This window comes from Lepisosteus platostomus, chromosome 2 (genome assembly GCF_059453375.1).
Source record: "Lepisosteus platostomus isolate fLepPlt1 chromosome 2, fLepPlt1.hap1, whole genome shotgun sequence".
In the NCBI taxonomy this organism is placed as follows: domain Eukaryota; kingdom Metazoa; phylum Chordata; class Actinopteri; order Semionotiformes; family Lepisosteidae; genus Lepisosteus; species Lepisosteus platostomus.
The window spans coordinates 53,996,707-54,018,091 of NC_142612.1; the positions used below are offsets into that span (position 1 = coordinate 53,996,707).

At 47.0% G+C, this 21,385-nt stretch overlaps 1 protein-coding gene and 2 long non-coding RNA genes across 3 annotated transcripts in view; 1 reads left to right on the forward strand and 2 right to left on the reverse strand.

Annotated features, from left to right (window-relative positions):
• adamts5 (ADAM metallopeptidase with thrombospondin type 1 motif, 5 (aggrecanase-2)) overlaps nucleotides 1-18,945 on the forward strand; it is a 28,725-nt gene extending 9,780 nt beyond the window's left edge. The window contains exons 2-8 of the mRNA XM_088608482.1: nucleotides 5,011-5,143; nucleotides 9,932-10,099; nucleotides 11,078-11,361; nucleotides 12,959-13,142; nucleotides 14,294-14,469; nucleotides 15,249-15,424; nucleotides 17,268-18,945. Of these exons, the coding sequence (XP_088464608.1) occupies nucleotides 5,011-5,143; nucleotides 9,932-10,099; nucleotides 11,078-11,361; nucleotides 12,959-13,142; nucleotides 14,294-14,469; nucleotides 15,249-15,424; nucleotides 17,268-17,838 (1,692 nt within the window). The 3' untranslated portion in view covers nucleotides 17,839-18,945. The remainder of the gene's footprint in view (nucleotides 1-5,010; nucleotides 5,144-9,931; nucleotides 10,100-11,077; nucleotides 11,362-12,958; nucleotides 13,143-14,293; nucleotides 14,470-15,248; nucleotides 15,425-17,267) is intronic.
• Nucleotides 5,138-9,953, reverse strand: LOC148676506 (uncharacterized). Its single transcript, XR_015927014.1, has 3 exons — nucleotides 9,874-9,953; nucleotides 6,646-6,926; nucleotides 5,138-5,242 (listed from the first exon to the last, which is right to left on the reverse strand). It is a non-coding gene; the product is annotated as an uncharacterized LOC148676506 (long non-coding RNA).
• LOC148676507 (uncharacterized) overlaps nucleotides 18,898-21,385 on the reverse strand; it is a 77,861-nt gene continuing 75,373 nt past the window's right edge. Inside the window, exon 2 of the long non-coding RNA XR_015927006.1 lies at nucleotides 18,898-20,735. This is a non-coding gene — a long non-coding RNA (uncharacterized LOC148676507). The remainder of the gene's footprint in view (nucleotides 20,736-21,385) is intronic.

Genomic DNA, 21,385 nt, shown 5'->3' on the forward strand with positions numbered 1-21,385 from the left:
TTAGACCTTGACTTTCTCCTGTCTCGCACCCAGCCCCAGGTTCTTGTAGAAATGAATGGTATACCATGGTAAAAGAGAAAATTAGTTAGCAATGTATCACAATTAAATCATAGTAAAGCAGAATTTGAATCACTGAAACAACAACATAATAAAACCCTATTGTAGGTAAACTGAGGTAATGTCGTACAAATTCACCATGGTGATTTTCACAAGAATTATTTGAAGAAACAAATGAACTGCCTGTCAGAGGCCAAAGAGTCAGCTTGTGTTCTTCCTCGGTTGCTGGCCATGACAAGCTTGTCGATGTGATACTCTGCATTGTCACGATGTGAGCAAAGCAATAGCATTACATTCCCACAACCTGTTCTGGTCAGATCTCAGTGGCTGAGCAACGCTGATCCTGGTCAGTACTGGGATGAAAGAACTCTGCGCAAAATCAGGTTGCTGCTGGAATTGGTGTTCATGGACCAAGTAGGTGGGTCTCTTCCTTCTGGACCAGCATTTCCAAACTAACACCCCCATATGGTGAGAGGATATTGTGCTGTAGAAGAAATGACACAGAATGAGGTTCTGACTCCTTCAAGTTCCGATGACACTTGTTGGTTCTGTGCCTCAGTAGTGGATGAAGTAGGTACCCTCCTATAAGTCAAGAGCTCCTTGATCCTAAGGGTTGAAAAGTGTTTTATATCCATCCATTTCACAACCACTTTATCCAGTTGAGGGTCACAGGGGAGCTGGAACCTATCCCAGCAGGCAAAGGGAGAAAGGCAGGGTACACCCTGGACAGGACACCTATCCATCAAACAGACAGACACACACATACTCTCACCAGGGTCAATTTTTCACAGAATCCTATTAATCTACCAGTAGGTCTTTGGACTGTGGGAGGAAACTAGAGCACCCAGAGGAATCCCACACAAACATGGGGAGAACATACAACCTTACACATAGACATCACCCCCAGGAATTGAACCCAGGGACCCAGTGCTGTAAGGCAGCCATGCTAACCACTGCGCAATCCAAGTATTTTATGTATGAGTTAGGCCAGATTGCTTTGACTCAATACATTAACAAGGCTCGAACCTTGACACACAGGTACTCCTGAACAACAGATATAGAGCTCCTGCCTGCTACCTGCAGAGGGTGCTGGTACAGAAATGCAAACTGAGTTTCATTTCACTTTCCTGGGCAAAGTTTCAAATGCTCCCCTTGGCTAACCAGCCCTTCTTCTTTCGTGGGTAAATAAATGAAATCCCTCAGGTCTGGGTTTGAGCCTTGTTTAATTTTGTGCAGCTGGCCATCTGGAGTGAGGGTGATAGAAAAAGCTGTCCTGCCACTTAAGGCCAATAAAAACCTCTATAGCCTGCATATAGGTTGACATGAGGTTAATGAGTTAATTGGTGGAGGGCTTAAGAGCCATATTCTCACATGAGGCTAATTAGGAATGGTTGGGATTTTTAGGGATTTAGCAGTGCTTGGTTACTTGGTTGTTTTAGAGCAGGTCTTTGTTGGTATGTACTGGAGATTGTGCTGAATTAAAACTCAGTTGCATTATATTTTGCTGTCCATCGTGAGTTTCATGTGCTCAGACCTCACGAGCTACCTATTTAGAGGGTGGTCTGACACAATATGCTTTTATGCTGTGCTTGTTCTGTGCAAAGAACCTAGAGATATAATTCGATTTATATTAATATTTATTGGTACGCAGTCTACAACTGACAATAATGCAGCATACATGCTTTGTTTTTGATTGACGTTTGTGTTAAATGTGAAGAATGGTGGTGCAGTGTTTTGTATCATCACAAAGGTGCGCACAAGTTAGGACAGTGCTAGTTGTATTGTAAGTCGCCAATAGAGTAGGAAAGCATTGTGGTGTTGTATTAAATAGAATATGTGTGCTGCAAAATATGTTCCACACTGTACATAAACACTGGTGGAGCAAAGATATAATGTAAATCTGGACTGGGGTAATACTTTCCACTCTTAAAAGCATCAGCTGCACTCTGGTGTAGTGGCCAGCATTGTTGCCTTGCAGTGCTAGGGCCCTGGGCTCAATTCCTGAGGTGCTGTCTGTGTGGAGTTTGTATGTTCTCCCCATGTTTCCATGGGTTTCGCATGGGTTTTCTCCCACTGTCCAAAGATATGCTGGTAGGTTAGTTGGGAAATTTGCCCTGGCGTGAGTGTGCAAGTCTGTGATGGACTGGTGTCCATGGTATATCCTAACCATATCTTGCCAGGACAGTCACGGGCTCCCCCACAACCTCGAACTGGATAAAGTGGTTAGAAAATGGAAGGATGTTAAAATCATCCAATGGTGTGAAATGGAAGCCAGGGCTCAAGGCTGCATAAGCTGAAGATTGTGGATATGGGGCACCCCGATGCTACACCTAAATGTGTAAGGTACTTTCCTAAACTCCCTAAACTGTATACATGTGTATAAAACATGTGTTTGAGACCGAAACTAGGTGACTGCAACCCCCATTAAGTGGATTTGGATCAAATTAACAGTAGCAATAAAGAGTCCTGTGAGCTGTGCAGTGCGCCGTCAGCAGAAACAGGCAGGCACCTGGCATCCCAGCCACCCTCCTTCACTGCCTGGGTGCCCCCGGGGCTTCTGAGTGGGTGTGGAGACAGCAAGAGGGTTCGTCTCCGGGGGGTTCTGCTCTGTGGGGGCTGCAAGAACGGGACATCCCTGCCTCCTCCCCCCCGAGTGGAGAGGATTATCGATCAGTTGTTTTCCACCCACAGTGCAGAGTGAGAAGACAGCGCAGGCCCTGGGGCCCTCTACTAATTGACTGTGCTTGTGTGGGTGTGGGGGTGGGGGAAGGTTGTGCACCAGTTCCATAGACGTTACTTGTTTTCTGTGTCCTGGTCTATAAGAAAAGGTGACTGTGGGATAGCAAGTCTTGGCCATACCATTGCAGATCAGGCCTGAGAGAAAAACAGGGTTTGTGCCTCACTGAAAAGAGAAACAACAGCATAAGGGCATCCTGATTCTCATTTAAAACATATAATGAGTTAAGATCAGGAAGAATCAATGAAAAAAAAACTACTTTTCTTGCCTTCAAATTTATCTTCCATCTATTCTGCACACAATTCATAACTGACCATTGAAAGCTGCAAAAACACTTTCTGACACATTGACGTAGAAGAAATTCTTGAATGCTGTTGATAGCTGGTCAGTGCCAGAGGAGACATTACATTTCTGGTAAAATGAAATTTGGCCTTTGTGAGCATGCAGTAAACTCTCTTAGTATGTCCGCAGGTCCCTGGGTATAGATATACTGCTGCATGACTAATCTCCATTATTATATAATGAGAACACACAGTTTACTCCCAGTGGCCTTTCATGTTGGGTGAGCTGGCACATGTAAACTGTCGACAGAGGTTAGCCTATTACATTGATGAGGAAGCTCTGTGCTGGTGTTTTCACTAATGCTCAGGGAAAGTCACGTGGCAGATGCTGCAGTGATGGTTGTACAGGGCTTCAGTGCTGCAAAGGAGAGAGTTCCTGCACACGGATTTCAAGATGTGCACATCTCGAGATGTGGGGTTTTAAAAATCCAGGAGCTCAAAGGCATCAAGAGTGTTGCCCATACAGTCTCCCCAGCTCTCCCTAGCAGGGGTTGTAAATGAGGATATCTTCCTGTCACATGATCTCAGGGCACCCCGCTGGCTGTGTATGGGAGGTGAGCTGTGTGGAATGTGAGTGCTGTCTGCCAGCCATTCTCAGCCCTGTTCCTACAGAGCTCCTCCTTCTGGAGATCAAGCCAACTGAGTGCTCAGTAACCCAGGGTAATTGGCTCCTGTAATTGAACTTCTTGCTTGGCTAGACCTCTTTAACTTGCCTCTGAACTCTGTCTCTGGTTCCAAAGAATTTGCAACTGCCTGCGCAGAAATTCAGCCAACAGATCTCCACCCACGCTCTCCCCAGCTTCCTTAAGAAGTACTTGCTCCCTCGTTTCTGTCTCAACAGCTCCAAATAGGTGGCACTTAATTGACATGGAGAGGAAGGTGCTGTATCAAACATTTCCACCAAGTCCAGTTAGCGAGAGACCACACCCATCCAAATTCTTAAGCATATTGAATAGTAATTGATCAACTGGAGATCACTGAGCCTAACTGATTGAGAGCTCAGCTGGAATAAAAAACAGTTGGAGGTAAAGCCTTTAGTTACAGGGCCCCAAGTTTATGGAACAGTCTCCCACCCCATATTCGGGATGCTGAGTCAATCTCTGTATTCAAATCCAGACTGAAGACCTATTACTTCAGCCTAGCTTACTCACACCTTACATTATAGCCTGCTGCAACCATGGCTGCTGGTGCTGCTGTACATGCCATTGTGTGTCTCTGTGTTGGCCCACCAGGTAGATATATCTGTGCTGACCAAACTATCCTATTCTCCTCCCCACATGTCTGGATGGTGCCCGGGCTGGGCACCACCTGAGTTGGATGCTGCATCACTGCCATGGATTCAAGAGGGACATTGTGGATATAGCTATCGTTTAGGAGGATTTTGCTGGTCTACAAAGATCTGCATGGAGTACTGACATACAGAAGACATGATGGATGGCTTAATGCCTTCATTCCTTTATTTCTTTCTAATTGTATAATGTTAGCATGCCTAAAGGGGTTGGGCAGCCAGTTGACCTTGGACCCCTAGACGTTTTTTTTCTCCTTACTAAGTCGTTTTTGGTTCCTGTCCTCTGTTGTCCTCTGGTCTTTTCTGTTCTGTATTCACAGCATGTATGGTCACTTGCATTATTAAGTGCCTTGGGGCAACCTTGTTGTGAAAGGGGCTATATACAAATAAATTGAATTGAATGAACAGAAGACATTGGGAGTCCTGGATGATGAGACATAAGAGCCACTGGTGTACGGTATTGGACTGGAATATGTGCTGACGTTGCTGTATTATGGGCCAGCTTTGCCATAGTGTACGCCATTAGATGTGGGTTGCCTGACCCTGCCCCAGTATTGACCCCAACCCTGTGCTGTGTCTCCCTGCAGGACCTGTGTGGGCACCACTCCTGCGACACGCTGGGCATGGCCGACGTGGGCACCATCTGCACGCCCGAGAGGAGCTGTGCTGTGATTGAGGACGATGGGCTGCATGCCGCCTTCACCGTGGCGCATGAGATCGGTAGGCACACACCCCTCAACGAAACGTCGGATCCAGCAGCATCATAATCACACACCTGGCTCACAATCACCCCCCAGTGGAGATCAGATGATGTGAGCACTGTTGGCGAAAATAAGGAGTTAGGCCATATCTCCACAGCAGATTTTGTAAAACCATGTTCTTAGTAAGTTTTTTTAAAACTTTTAAAACTTTACTGGGGAGCTGGAAACAGTTAAAGTTAATAAAAAACAGGGGAAAGACAGGCAAAGTATTAGAAGGGTGTAGCAGTTTCTGTCACAGCATGATGGTGCTGTATGTATAGGTAAAGAAGCTGTAGGCCACATGATCAGAGCACGAGACACGACCTCTCAGTTCCCTGCAGTGTGCAGAGTGCGCCTGCTGATCCCTCCCTAAAGACAAGACAGGGCTGAGGCTCTGAATCAGAGGGTATATCTGAGAGATGTTCACTGTGAACCCCGTCAGGCCAGCTAACTCATACATCCTGTTTGCTTGGTATCAGATTTGCTTTCCCAGAGTACTGTGGCACAGTTGCGCTTTGCCCATGTGTGATCCCTGCAGTCACGTCGTGAGATAAGGAGATAAGGACATGTACGCTGCTCAGCCAGAACTTCAGAAAATACCCATAACGGTGGGTCAGCCCACCCTCGGCTGCAATTACAGCCGCAACATGGCATTGTTCTGGATTCCCTGGATAGTCGCAGATGTCCATAGAGATATGGGACCACTCAGTGCTCTTCACGCACAATGCAAAATCTGCTGGCTGCCCTTCTGATTCTGTAGTTTTTTGTGTTCTGAGTTGTCCTTTCAAGTTGTTTTTTTTTACAAACCACTGCCAGTCAACCCCGGAGGCCTTCTGAGTTAGCCAGGTCTGATGGGGGTTTTTTTTGTGACGATGCACAAGAGGCACGTGCACCCGCAGACATGCTTCTTGTGAGGTCATTTACCTCAGCCTACATTCCCATGTCACAGCAGAGGAAAATGCCTGACCCGCTACTTCCTTACAGTCCTCCAAATACAACCTTCTGGGATAATTTCTGGTACCAGTCCTTTTAGCAAGACGGACCACACCTAGCTAATGTTATTATTAAATAATTCTCATCTTGAGACACTGCTGTTTCGAAACCCAAGCCTGGGCAGTGCAGGGCTAGACTGTGCTGAAGATCACAGGAGGTGTGGTGAAGAAAAGTGAAAGTCAATGTCAAGCTCAGCTTGCCAGGAGTAAGAAATACAGAAACACACTGTACATATCAGTGAACTAGTGACACTTGTGTAAACAATCACTGAAAGACTTGGCCATCCTGTGAGCCTTTGCAGAGGATATATTGGACTGTTGGGGGTGGGGTGTTGTGTGTGTCTCAGTACGCTTTAAAAGGATTCCTAAAGGCAGCCAAAAACATTACTGCAATCCCTGCGCTGGTGGATAGAGTGAGATTGGAGCTTTCTTCTTCTGTTGCTAGGTGGATACGGATTGCCCTGTGGCGCAGAGAATCTCTGAGAGTTACCTTGATATAAGACTCCGGGCAGCTGGATATGCTGTAGATCACGCAGATCACCCCCAGACTGAACTGCGCTTTGTGATCTCGGGGGCAGGGGAAGCAGCAGGCTCTCTTTCTCTTTCCTCTCCCCCTTCCCCTCTCCACCCCCACAGCAGAAGAGCTGCCCCGAGCGAGCGGAGAATCGGGGTCATACGGGCCTGTTTGAAGTGGGCCTGTGTAGAGAGAGATCAGAGACTGGTGCAGCCCACCTCTGAGTCAGGGCCGGCCAGGCAAGATGGCCACACACACTGGGGAAGAAGAGAGAGAAAGTGTGAGGGGAGGAGAGACATGGAGCAGTATGGGGTGGGCACACAGAGATAGTGTGGGGGGCTGACTAAACGGAGATGGGTGATGGCATGGAATTGTTATTAGTGTTTGAGATTGCCTACTGTTTTCTCAAGTAGGGGCTCTGTTGACCTAGCATTTTTGGTTTTGCGTTCAAAGGTGTTCTATAAATTTAAACTCTTTTACAGAGTCTCTTTCTTTAACACGAAATAGGGAGCATGCAGGGTTAAAATGCTTGTCCTGTGTTTGTTTTGAGCTGTTTGTTATGAGCTCATTGCAATAATCCACCAACAGTTTCTACTGTATATGGCTGCACAGTCATGTACACCAACTATTATTTTGCTGGTAATCTCAGAATAGTCATACTTAGTCCATGGGTTCAGACTATGTGGAGTGGACTATGTTGGGGGCCAGTTATTGAGCACATGATTAGTCTGTGGAATTACACGTCAAGTAGAAATATTGTTTTGTGGGAATAATTGCCTTGGGGTTGAGATTATGATGTGATTATGACAACACAGCTTGAAATATCTTCCAGTCGCCTTTAACAAATAGCATATCAGTCAGTTAACCAAATGCATACCTTTTTCATCCAACTTGAGCATTTGCCTCAGCAGATGTTAACTACAAAGCATAAATGCATTTGGCATGTTATCTCCAAAGGTCATCCAGAAGAGAGCTATCCCATGCTTCTCCTTGACCCGTGTGCCCTTCCTCCACTAAAGCTGGAGAGCGAAGTTGATTGATCTTTGTCTAGTCATGGGTGGTCACCCGTGGGGGACTGACCTGTGGCTGGGCACTTCACTACAGCCTCCCCACACTCTGTATTTGACCAAATGGAAGAAACAGACACCTGCATAGGAAATTCCAGTGATTTCCCTTCCCGCTGGGTACTGTTAGGTGTTGATGTCAGCTTCTGACATTTTGTGAGATAAGAAGAAAAGCAAGGTTTCGAGAAGTGGGAGTTTAATTTTACCTGCTTGGCTGTTAGTAGTTTGTCAGTGATAAGTGAACACAATGAGGTAAGGGCCTCATTAATTTTATTTAATTCTGCTGTGGCCTACCTCAGACTGCTGCAGGGAGACGTCTAGCTATAGCACGTAATGCTCTGGGTTAGTAAAGGGAAGCCTGACGCAGCTCCAGGACACAAGGCTACCAACTGTCAGTCACATTGCAGTGAATCTAAACCTTGTCTTCCTCTCATTGTATAAGTGGACAGAGCTCTCTTCCCAAATGAGAAAGACTTGTACACCTGGGAGCTGTTATACAAAGCATGACAGATGACCTACCCAAGGTGGAGGTCCAGAATCTGGCCTTGATCGATGTTTGTCCTACTATTCCCTAATGCTTCTCAACCAAACTATTTTCAATTCTGTAAAGCATGTATTGTGGGGAGTATCAAGCAGAAGCCATTTTCATTTTTAACCCCCAACTCAGGACATTATTCGACCCCTACTACTCAACACTCAGCCTCCATGGGAGGCTGAGTGTTCTATATCATTGAGCTCAGAATCCTACATGCCCCTCAACCCCCTTCCATGCCTCATTTTGAGTTTCCACTCACAGCTCTCTACGTGTGTCACTACATCACCAGGTACAGCTGGTGCTGGGCTGTCCAACACAGCCCATGCAAACCTGAAGATTTCGGGCTGAAATTATGATGTACGCAGTGCGGTCCATCAAAGTCAGATTTGAAAAGCCAATATGTGCATAGCAGCTTACTAGAGGGAGGGATACCCTCCAGGTGTAAAAAAGCTCAAATGACTAAGTGCATCAGAGGCACCTGTTGAATAATTTAAGGTATGATGTCTTATGTTAATATACCAGAGAGATTAGGTTGTGGCCTTTCATTTGAGGGGTCAAGCACACTTTCATACCATATAAATCAGATGTTCTAATCATGAAAATTAAAATTAAGGAGTTCTCACTTGTGTCATTAGGTTACACACTCTGCTGCACTACCTAATGACAACCATGTTCCCATCTACACAGAGAGGTTGTGTAGGGGTCACTGAGGACTGAGGAGCCCATGGAGAGAAATCTGTGGAATGTTCTCCAATGCATCATGTATGCTGAAGGGCCCCTCCTAATCCATTTTCTCTTTGCTTTTTGTTCTTTTCTCGAATTCACACTTTTCAAAGGCACCAGTTCTTCATTTTAACCCAGTCAAAAAAAGAAAAAAGCACAGATCTCATTAACCGCTGTTTCTTGAACATGTAACAATATTAATTTTGCTACAGAGTAATACAAACTTGTGGGTGCTCTGTGGGGATCAGGGGCTCCCAACTCTTGTTAATGTCAAAGGACTCTTTTGGCACTGAAACCTTTGCAAAAGATGACATCATCCTCCTGGAGCCTGGATAGCACTGACTGCCCCCGTGACAGGAGGCCTGGCCCTTTGGCATAGATGAATTCTGCACTGTGTGGGGAATGGTGCTGTGTGACTCTTAAGACAGAGTGTGCCTGTGAGTGGCCATGATCGAGTCCCAGTGGAGGGGAGAGCTGAAGTCACCACCTTATCACTGTGGTCTGCTTGGTGTTTAGAACAATACTGTCCTGTTCTGTTCAAAAGCACTCTAAAGTGCTGTGCTGATCTATTGGAAACACATGCTGTGTGTGTCTGAGAGCAACCTTCTAGATGTACTTTAAATTATATTTTTAAAATATTTTTGCTTGTCTTAGTAGTTTTGGAAATGTACAGTATTCAGATGACTGAGGTAGGTTTTATGGATTTCAGAGTTTAATAAACAAACTGTATTTAATATTATTAAGCAATTTGAGATGTTCTGTCATGAGGACATTTCTTTCAAATCATACTTAAGTCTATCCTGCAAATGTTTGAATGGCTTCCTTCTTCCTTTTCTTTTTCTCCTGTGTATTGACCTACAGATCATATTTTGCCAACGTTACCTGGTTCTCCCGGGTGAGCTGTATCTGAGTGTTTAATATGTGTTTGTTTTCTGGGCAGGGCACCTCCTGGGACTCTCCCATGACGACTCCAAGTTCTGTGAGGAACGGTTCGGCTCCAGCGAGGAGAAGAGGCTCATGTCCTCCATCCTGACCAGCATTGACGCCTCGAAGCCCTGGAGCCGCTGCACCTCCAGCACCATCACGGATTTCTTTGACGACGGACACGGTGAGCGGGGGGGGGCTTAGAGAGATAGAGAGGAACAAGTGGCCACAGTGTAGTTCATTGGTCATGCCAATAAAGCTCTTTGAATTTGAATTGGAGAGGAGGGGGAGGAAGATGGACAGGGAGAAGATGAGAAAAGATAGGGAGGAGAGAGGAGAGGGATGGAGGAAGATGGAGAAGGGGGAGAGGGTTATGAGAGAGAGGCAGATGGACAGGGAGAAAAGGGAAAAGATTGAGTGGAGACTGAGGAGTGAAAAGTAGGGAAAGATGGAGATGAAAGGTTGAGGGAATGAGAGAAAATGAGATGGAAGAAACAGTTGGCGATGGAGAAGAAAGGGAGGCAGCGAGAGAAAGGAAAGGAGGAAAAGAGAGGGAAGACAGGGAAGAAAGGGAGAAAATGGAGTGAGAGGGATAGTAAAGGAAGTGGAAAATCAAGGAGGTGGGGGACTGGCAGCAGGAGCAAAAGAGAGGACAGACCCAGACAAGTATACAGTAGGAGAGGTTTCAGAGAAGTATTAAGTTTGGCAGGGCCAGGGGATTGTATGGATACACCCAAGGGTCACACACAGAGTGAATATTTGATCAGGCCCGTCTCTGGAGCTATTTCAGTGTAGGGCAGCTGTGCGGTGTGCGATAATGCAGAAATAGTATGACAACTGGCCAGAGCCATAGCAAAGCTAAGGTCACACCCCTCAAAAAGTCATATTCTTCAAATAGCCTGAACAAGGAAGTGTTTATTACAATTTGCAAGATTCTGAGATACTGTTTGAAGGTTCTCTGACAAAGGAGTGCCGGATAATCCGCTAAGGGACCAGTGAACTAGTGTTTAAAATTCCTTGTGATGGTGACGCTGTTATCTTCCTCTTCCTTTCTGCTTCTCAATTTCTCTCTCTCTCGCCCCCTGTCTGATGCTCCCTCTCCCACTTTCCTCTCTCTTGCTTCCTCCATTTCCTTTTATCCCAATCTCGGCTGCTTCCATAGCCGAGTGTCTCCTGGACCCCCCTCGGCAGCCCCTGTTGAGCCCGGAGGAGCTGCCCGGACAGAGTTACGATGCCATCCGGCAGTGCAAGCTGGCCTTCGGGATGGAGTACACCGTGTGTCCAGGCATGGATGTGTGCGCCCGACTCTGGTGCGCGGTGATCCGCGATGGCCAGATGGTCTGCCTCACCAAGAAGCTGCCTGCCGTAGAGGGCACACCCTGCGGGAAGGGTCGCATCTGCCTGCACGGGAAGTGTGTGGACAAGACACGCAAGAGATACTACTCGGTGAGTCCAGAGGAGGAGCAAGGAAGGGATAGGAAGATGTGGGCAATTAAAAAGTTGGGTATTGGGTAGAAGGGCAGAAAAGGTACGCAGAGGAGACGTAAGAGAGGACCGAAGAGGGTGTGAAAGAGTAATAAACATTAGGAGAGGACAGGAGAGGCATATGAGGAGTTATTAAAGATCAGGAGAGGACTAGAATGGGTTTGTAAGGATAATAAAGATCAGGAGTGGACAAGAGAAGGTAATGAAAGGATCATAAAACTCGGGAAAGGATCGAAAAGGGGTATGAGGGGATGATAAAGATCAGGAAAGGAACGGAGAGGATGGGAGATATTTAAGATCAAGAAAAGGACCGGAGAGGGTTTGTAAGGATAATAAAGAGCAGACAGCACTGACTATGGAAAAGAGTGTGGTAGGCTAATAAAGATCAGGAGTGGACTAGAGAGAGTAAGAAAGGATAATAAAGGTCAGGACAGGACTAGTGAGAGTATGAAATGGTAGTAGAAGGCAGGAGATAGTAGAAGGTGGACAAAAAAGGCAAGCTTAGAACGCCTTCACTTTAAGTGTGAGTGTCATGGCAGTATAGTGCAGGAGTCTGGCTGAGTCCATGGCTCAGAGTATTTTTTCCGGAGCAGACATTGGATATTGTGCCCTAGCCAACAATGCAAGTGAGTGTGGCTTTTTGGAAAGTATTGGATTAGCTGAGCTGAAGCAAGACAGAACAGTGATGCCGCTCTGATGATATTGACAACCTGCCAGTACCCTGTCCTCTCTGTGCCTGTTACATAACTGAGCCGCTATTCCTGTGCCACTGAAAGCCTGGGGAGAGAGCCTGTGGTGGATTACAAGGACAGCCCTGTTTCTCATTAGCATCCCCAGAGCTGATATCTGTTGGCACATTGGAGTTTTGGCTACTTATTAGCGAGACGGAGGAGATTGTTTTTGTGGGCAAACTACTGTTCATTGTCCTGATTTGTCTGCTAAAAAGAACTTCCTCGAATTCTGGAGTATACACACACCATTCCATCCTTAATCTCTGCCCCTAGACCTATGCCAAGTCTTACTGCCTGCTTTAACTCTAATCTCTCAACTTTCTGTATGCTAACCTCTAAAACAAGCACAATGCCACTGTTAACAAAACATCAGGATTGTTTCTGAAGACCTGTGGCGTTACCTGTAGCCTTTGCGTTACAAGCCCTTGTGCACTCAGTCATCCTCACAGTGTCCCCTGGTGGACTGTGACTGAATGACAGAGAATGTTCTGTGGTTAATATCATGATTCCACAACTTCAGTCCTAGAGGTCACCAGCATCTACAAGTTTTAATCCACCTCAGCTTTTTAACAGCTGCACTGAGGAGGTTATTAACTCAACTCTACAATTTATCAATGTTTTTGGAAAGCCCTTCAGCTGCTGTCAATGTAAAGTGATTCTGAAATCTTGTTGGATGACAGTGGCTCTTGTGGGCAATCACAACATTATAAAACATCTTATAAAGTTCATGTCTCCCTCCACCCTTTCTTCGGTCCCGCTCTCCCCCAGCTTCTCCATTCAGACTCCGGTTGGCGTTACTGATATCTCCCCCTCTCTCGTACTGCCAGGCCTCTAACCATGGAGGCTGGAGCTCCTGGGGGCCCTGGGGCCAGTGTTCCCAGACGTGTGGGGGCGGCGTTCAGTTCGCTCACCGCCAGTGCAACAACCCCTCGCCGCGCAACAACGGCCGCTACTGCACGGGGAAGAGAGCCGTCTACCGCTCCTGCAACGTCAGCCCTTGCCCCCCGAACAGTGAGTACCACGCACCAGGGCCCACCGACAAGAATCTGGCTCCAAATATTTGAAAGTGGAATCCATCCCACTGCCCTATACGGATTACACTCAATGGGACAAACACCCCATAGAAACATCCTCCACGTGCAGAGAAAACATCCTAACAGCGCATGCAGGACCGAATTAGGCCAATACTCACTATTGATAAACATACAGAAGAGATTAATAAAGTGTTGGCTACATCAGAAAAGCAGCAACCAAAACTACCACCACAAGGCCCTGCTGAGCCAAGAGCTGAGCCCAATAAAGAGCCCTCTGAGCCAGCTGGTCCTGAGGCTCACTGGCCCGAGCCACACATCGACACCAGCCAGCCTCAGGACAGCACTGCTAGAGCACCACAATCAGACTCAACCACATCACAGCACAGATCAAACAGCAATATCTCACACACTGGGACACACACACACAAACACAACATAAACTAGAAATCTACAGAACCCTAAACAGACAATATACACTAGCCAAATATTTAACCAAGATAAGAAACAGCTAAAATAAAAAGACCCTGACAAAGTACAGGCTCAGTGACCACAGCCTGGCCATAGAAACTGGGCGACACAGACAGACCTGGCTGCCCAGAGAGGACAGGCTGTGCTCCCATAGCCAGCAGGGAGAAATAGAGACAGAGATGCACTTCCTACTGCACTGTAACAAATATTCTGGGATTAGACAAACATTCTTCCCCTAATTTACAAATCTAATCCCAGAATTCCCGCACCTGCCAGAATCACAACAACTCCCAATCCTACTGGGAGAGGGAGGAAGGAAGCCAGTTGAACTGGCAGCCCAGTATGTGATCTCCTGTCACAGCCTGAGGAACAGTGCCTGTCTCCCAATAATGCTCCATATTTGTATGTAAATGTCTTATGATGTGTCTATATTGTAAATGTCTGTAGATTTAATGTAAATTTTATTTGTATTGCTTTGGCAACACTGATTTATTCATTGGTAATGCCAATAATGCATTTTGCATTGAATGGAGAGTGAGGTCACAGACACTTCCTGCAGCCAGTCCAGAGCTCTGTGCCTGAGTGACACAGGGCCGCGGAGGGCAGAGGGGGCACTGTCTCTTTCTCACTGTTTCTGTCCTCTCTACGCTCTGCGCCCAGGCAAGAGTTTCCGGCACGAGCAGTGTGAGGCCCGCAACGGCTACCAATCCGACCCCAAAGGCGTGAAGACGTTCGTGGAGTGGGTGCCCAAGTTCGCGGGCGTGCTGCCGGGCGATGTGTGCAAGCTGACCTGCCGCGCCAAGGGAACGGGCTACTATGTGGTGTTCTCCCAGAAGGTGAGCCGCCGTCCACGCCGGCTAGACCCCGGGGGTTCAGAGGTGACAGTGATCAAGAGGGCTAGTACTCCTGATCAACCCCAGCAGACTTTCTAAAGATATCTTAGTGAGGCAAAAACAGTGAGAAGGAGCTGTCTTTTTCTGCTTCTATCCCTGTACAGGCAGTACACAGCCCTGCAGTAACTCTGCCTCTTTGTGTGTAGGTGATTGATGGTAAAGAATGCCAGCCCTACAGTAACTCAGTCTGTCTGTGCGTGTAGGTGATTGATGGTACAGAATGCCGGCCCTACAGTAACTTAGTCTCTGTGCGTGTAGGTGATTGATGGTACAGAATGCTGGCAATACAGTAACTCAGTCTCTGTACGTGTAGGTGATTGATGGTACAGAATGCTGGCCCTACAGTAACTCAGTCTCTGTACGTGTAGGTGATTGATGGTACAGAATGCTGGCCCTACAGTAACTCAGTCTCTGTCTGTGCGTGTAGGTGATTGATGGTACAGAATGCCGGCCCTACAGTAACTCAGTCTCTGTCTGTGCGTGTAGGTGATTGATGGTACAGAATGCCGGCCCTACAGTAACTCAGTCTCTGTCTGTGCGTGTAGGTGATTGATGGTACAGAATGCCGGCCCTACAGTAACTCAGTCTCTGTCTGTGCGTGTAGGTGATTGATGGTACAGAATGCCGGCCCTACAGTAACTCAGTCTCTGTCTGTGCGTGTAGGTGATTGATGGTACAGAATGCCGGCCCTACAGTAACTCAGTCTCTGTCTGTGCGTGTAGGTGATTGATGGTACAGAATGCCGGCCCTACAGTAACTCCGTGTGTGTGAGGGGGAAATGTATCCGGACTGGGTGTGACGGGATCATCGGCTCTAAACTTCAGTTTGACAAGTGCGGAGTGTGTGGGGGAGACAGCTCGGGCTGCATCAAGGTGGTCGGCAACTTCACCAAGAAAAGGTACAGTGGTGGGATACAGCTAGGGGGGCATATACCACCATGTGGGCTGGCGACCCCTTCACCTCTCTTCACCCAATTCAAATGTGCCTACAGCAAGCAAAGTCTCTTGTTTTAGGGCACAATGCTTTTGTTAAAAAACTAAAGTATGCTGTTTCTATAAAGTATTTCTCATTTTCAAAGTGTCTGGATTCTCTATTTTCTGTCATACGCTTAGCTACGTCAGAGTCTGCGCTGATTGAAGGAGTGACATATCTCAATCTGCCCCTAGCTATAAAGTCCTGAGAAATTTGAATGATTACAATCGAGAGGAAGTCACCTAACTCATTTGTCTGGTACCTAGTAGATCCAAGAAACCCAGGCAATCAGGTTCAAAAACATTGCCAAATAGCGTATTCCCACAACGCTATAGATCTGTTCTTTCTTTCACTGTTGATTCCGAACAACTCCATGGGATTGACTTTGCCAATGCTTTGGACTCTGACCAAGCAATGCCCACTTTTGTCTGGGCTTCTCCTGGCTACAGTGGGATGTAACCCTAGAAAGGAACCCTCCACATCACAATCAGATATCACAATGCATAGGTACGGGGCTTCGACCAGTTCTTCTAATCAAGACTGGGACTTTTAATCAAGAGTGAGTCTCAGCCAGATCTTCTCATTAAGACTGGGACTCAACCAGTTCTTTGAATCAAGAGTGGGACTCAACCATCACTTTTACTCAAGAGTGAGTCTCAGACAGATCTTCTCATTAAGACTGGGACTCAACCAGATCTTTCATTAAGAGTGGGACTCAACCAGTTCTTTCTAATCAAGATTGGGACTTGACCATCACTTTTAATCAAGATTATTTAATTAAGAGTGGGACTCAAACTTTGTGAGCAACTGTGGGGCTCAGTCTTTACTTTGACTGTGGGTTTCATCAATCATTGGGTCTACCTGTGCTTTGAGCAAGAGTGGGTCTCATCCTATGGTTTGAGCTCACATTAAGCTCAACCTGTTGTTTTGAGCAAACTCAGGGTTCAGTCCATGTTTTTAAACTAGTATGTAGAACAACCTGAAAATTTCAGCAACTGCCTTTTCTGGAAGGCCTGTATAGGAGTCCTGTTTTTATATAGATTTTTAAATACAACATACGTTTTAAGAGGGGAAGTGCTTGTTAAGTCCAGCATTAGAGCTTTAGTGTGCAGAATTTAACACTCTGGTGTAAGTTTGCTCTGTACACTGCAAAGCTCCATTCATTGCACACATAGACCAGGGTAAATGTTTTGCAGGGATTCCTTTATTGGAAGAAGGGAGAATTCCCAGAGGAGACCTGCAGTATGCTCATGTGAATCTGTTAAGACTCTTCTTCACTGCAGGATTGTGTATGTTTGACATGGCACTGTCTCAGTACCCTTGATGTCGGTAGGAGCTTCAGCAGGGACAGTACTTAGAAAAGGCAGCTGACTGCAGTGTGTGATGGAAGAAGTTAATTGCAGTACTTTTAGAAAAAAAAACTCTTGCAGCCTATAGGGTAGCCAGGGGCTGTCGGGGGCTTCGACAATCTCTGTCTCTCCACAGATTCCAGCTCCAGAGACAGATAAAACAGATTTAATATTCCCGCTGTGCAGCTCAGTTTTTGTGCTCTGAACTCTCACATGCTCTCGGTGCACACTGGGCCAGGGAATGTTTTCTCACAGTTCACAGCCCAGCCTGGCTGGCACGCGCCCAACTCCTGGCACCAACACTCTGACTCTGTCCATCCCTCCCTCTCTGCCTCTGTCTCCACACCCTGTTGATCTGAACTAGCTCGGGTCCCAGTGCACACCGTCTCTCACCCCGTCTTCTCGCTGTCTCCCCCTCAGCAAGGGCTACACGGACGTGGTGAAGATCCCAGAGGGCGCAACGCACATCAAGATCCGGCAGCATAAGCTGAAAGACCAGCCCCGCTACACCGCCTACCTGGCCCTACGCCGGCTGGGGGGCGAGTACCTGCTCAACGGCAAGTTCATGATCTCCACCTCCGAGACCATCATCCCTCTCAACGGCACGGTGCTCAACTACAGCGGCTGGAGCCAGCGCGACGACTACCTGCACAGCATGGGCCCCGGGGCATTGAGAGAGAGCCTCTCCGTGCAGATCCTGGCCACCGACATGCGCCACCCCCTGGACGTGCGCTATAGCTTCTTTGTGCCGAAGAAGTCCCCGCCCCCGTCCTCCCCCGCCCCTGCCCCAAACCCCGCCCCCGCTCATATCCCTGCCCACAAGCCCCCACAGTGGGTGACTGGGCCTTGGCTGGCCTGCTCTCGGACCTGTGACGCGGGCTGGCAGACGCGCACCGTGCACTGCAAGGACTCTCACGGCAAGCTGGCCAAGGGCTGCTCCATGCAGACCAGACCCTCTGCATTCAAACACTGCCTGCTGAAGAAGTGCTGAGGACTGCACACATGCACAAGCACGCACACACGCGTGATCACCTCCTGGACAGATTGGTTTCCTGCCACCATTATTGTTTTTACTATCGTTAGAATTATGTTTTTTGCTATTATGATCGGCGTTATTAGAACTGTCATTTGTGTTTCGACTTGCTCTGTCATGTTTGTCGCCATCTTGTCTGTGTGTTGTTTTAACTCCACGACAAGGGCTGTGAACAGGGTGGGGGGGTTCGGGGGGTCACCCTGCACCCCACATCCCCTTCACTGGGCCCACGGTTTCACTCCCCCTCCGTCACTCCCCCCCCACACACAGGGAGCAGTCGCTCTGCAGCTCACCAGGATGGGTGGACATTTTCGCTCCAGAGTCAGCAACTCTGTCAGAGTCAGAGTCGGAGTCGGCGGTCAGCTTTGGAGAACCAGCAGGTGATGTCCCAGCAGGAGGCAGTGCCCTGCGTGGCGGACATGGCCTGGAGCGCGGACACTGACAGAGTGCCCTCAACAGACAGGAGGACAGAGACCGAGAGGCGCAGCAACACGGAGGTCCCGCGTTCCGAGCCCTAAGGCAACATCCTGGAAAAGCAGGTTCTTGGCTTGTCAGGATACTACACTCAAGTCTGGTCACAGTGAAGTCCTGGAACAGTAACCAGTGATGCCAACTGATGAGCCTCCCTGATTCCCAACGCCCCCAGCTACAAGAAGGGGCCCGGAACATTTCTTTTGCGACGGCGATTCATTGGGTTTCTCGTGTCTGTGTGTTCTGTGTGTTTAGGAAATATCCACATGTTCAAGTACGACAATGTGTTTCTCCTGGATGCCTGCAGAGAGAGGTATCTGGGAGGATCAGTTCAGCGATGAATTAACGCACTTACCCCCCCCCCCTTCCCCCATTCAGTCCCGCCCTCGTCTCAGCCACGCTGTCCTGTCCTCACGGACCCCTGAGCAGTACTGTCCAGCAGACCCCTCTGAGGGCAGGGGGCCAGAGTAGGGAACGACGGAAACACAGCACTGAAATAATAATTTATTGTTTGTACAACTGGTATGTGAAAAACGATGTGACAAATTTATTTATTACTATGACTATTTTTATTATAATTATTTAACAAAGGAATACCAATTGTGCAGAATCGTTCTTTCTCTTTATCCTCCCAACTCCTCCCCTCCCCCACCACCATGAAAATATATTTCTTCTGTGAACTATGCATATAAAATGAAATGAAATATAAAATGAGCAGTAAAGAAATAAACAAAAAACACATTTGTGTGTGTAACAAATTGTGGATTTTTGTTTATATCTGCACCTGGCCAGCGTTGCAGTGTAAGGTATCTGCTCTTTGCGTACGAGGAATACTCAATATGTCCACATTGGCCAGTGACTTCTCTCAGCCTCTCTTTTCCAAGCTCTCCCTTCCATTACTCTTTCATATCGTTCATCCTCTTACACCTCCTGTGCATCTCTCTCCCCTTCTCTTGTGCCTGCTACTCCTTTTTTTTTCCATGTACCTCTCTATCTGAGTCACCTCCTCATCCTCTATCTCCCTTTGTCTACCTTTGATGTCACACCCTGGCTGCCTCTGCAGTTTCAGCCTTTTTCAAGGCTCCAGATTCAAGTACAGACAATGAAAGATCTTTTGCCTTGACCCTCGACCCTTGACCCTTGACCTCTGGGAGGTCCTGTGCCAAACACGGTCTGTTTCACCACTACCTTGCACCTCTCACCTTTCTGAACTGTCACTGTGCCACTCAGTAGCTCCCATTCAAAGCTATGGTAAAGTAAATTTTATGACGTTTAAGACAATCTTTCATCTTTCAAGGGAGAGACACTCCCTTGCTAGGCTTAATTGCTAGTCCAGTGAAGACGTGTCCTTGACAAAACAGCCTTGTTTATCGAACAAAGCTTATTTAACTTTTTGAAAGAATCTCCAATTTTTTATATAGGGGGCAATTCATGACTCCACATCTAAATAAGTGGCACTCTTAAGGGCAGTGGCCCTTGAGCAGTACAACATAGGGACTTTTGATTTGTGAAGCACAGGGGCAGATTACTGTACTGGACTCCCAGACAGCAGCAGCAATGGCTACGAACAAAGAGGAGCTATTCTACCTACAGGGAAGAACAGGTGTCAACTCACTGGTAGTGCCAGCATCTGGACACCAGTGGCCGATACTGAGCACACCCAGAGCTCACCTGATTGACCAGCAAGACTCACCAGATCTAACTTCTGCCTCGCCTGCAAGTGGCACAGGAAGAGATCTTCATTCTGAATGTATTCTGAATTCTGAATAATGCGATTCTGTATAATGTGAATTTAGAGTGTTTGGGAACCATTTTCAATCAAAGGGGAACAGCTGATAGTGTTGGGACAGGTGAGCTACAGTAGAACTCGCAACTAACCCTATGAGCACGGTAAGTTTTGCAGTAAGGAGACGCTGATGTGTGGCTTGAAGATATTGAAAATTAGATTGCAGGATTTGGTGCTGTAAACAAAATCAATAATAAAAATACCTTACACTTACATAGCGCTTTTCTTGACACTCCACTCAAAGCGCTTTACAGATAACGAGGACTCCCCTCCACCACCACCAGTATACAGCCCCACCTGGATGATGTGACAGCAGCCATAGTGCAGAGGTACACTCACACCACACCAGCTATTAGTGGGGAGGAGAACAGAGTGATAAAGTCAATTCATAGATTGGGATTATTAGGAGGTTTTAAATGCCAATGGGAGATTTGGCCAGGACACCAGGGTAACACCCCTATACTTTATGGGAAATGCCCTGGGATTTGTAATAACCACAGAGACTCAGGACCTCGGTTTCACATCTCATCTAAAGGATGGTGCCTGTTTACAGTATAGTGTCCCCGTCACTATACTGGGGCATTAAGATCCATATGGACTGCAGGGGGAGCACCCCCTGCTAGCCACACTAATACCTCTTCCAGCAGCAACCTTAGTTTTTCCCAGGAGGTCTCCCATCCAAGTACTGACCAGACTCACACCAGCTGAGCTTCACTAGGTTACTAGTTGTGAGTTGTGAGTTGCCAGGTGATATAGCTGCTGGGAAATGTGTGGGCAAGACCTAGTTCCCCTTCTCTTTTGTTTGAATTCAAAAGATTGCGGTTCTCCTTCTGGAAAAAAAAACAATCTGAAGAAAACAATAACTTATTTTCCTCACTTTTAACTCTAACCACTATTCCATTCAACAAGCTTATAGGCATGACCAATTAATTACATTTCTGCCAAATCAGACACAATCACTCTAACATTTGCTGACATTTACAATACAATACAAACAGATTTTTGGACATTTACATACATAAAACAGAACATTATTGAGAGATAAGCTCACCGTATGGTCCTCAGACTTTGACAGGAGATCACATTATTATTATTATTATTATTATTATTATTATTATTATTATTATTATTATTATTATGCCTCCTGCTTCAATCTCCTACCTGCGGAAGCTGTCCTACTTACAGTAATTTCCAAAACACACATCTCGCGCACTCAAAGACTGCCAGGAACAGAAGATAAAATCTTGG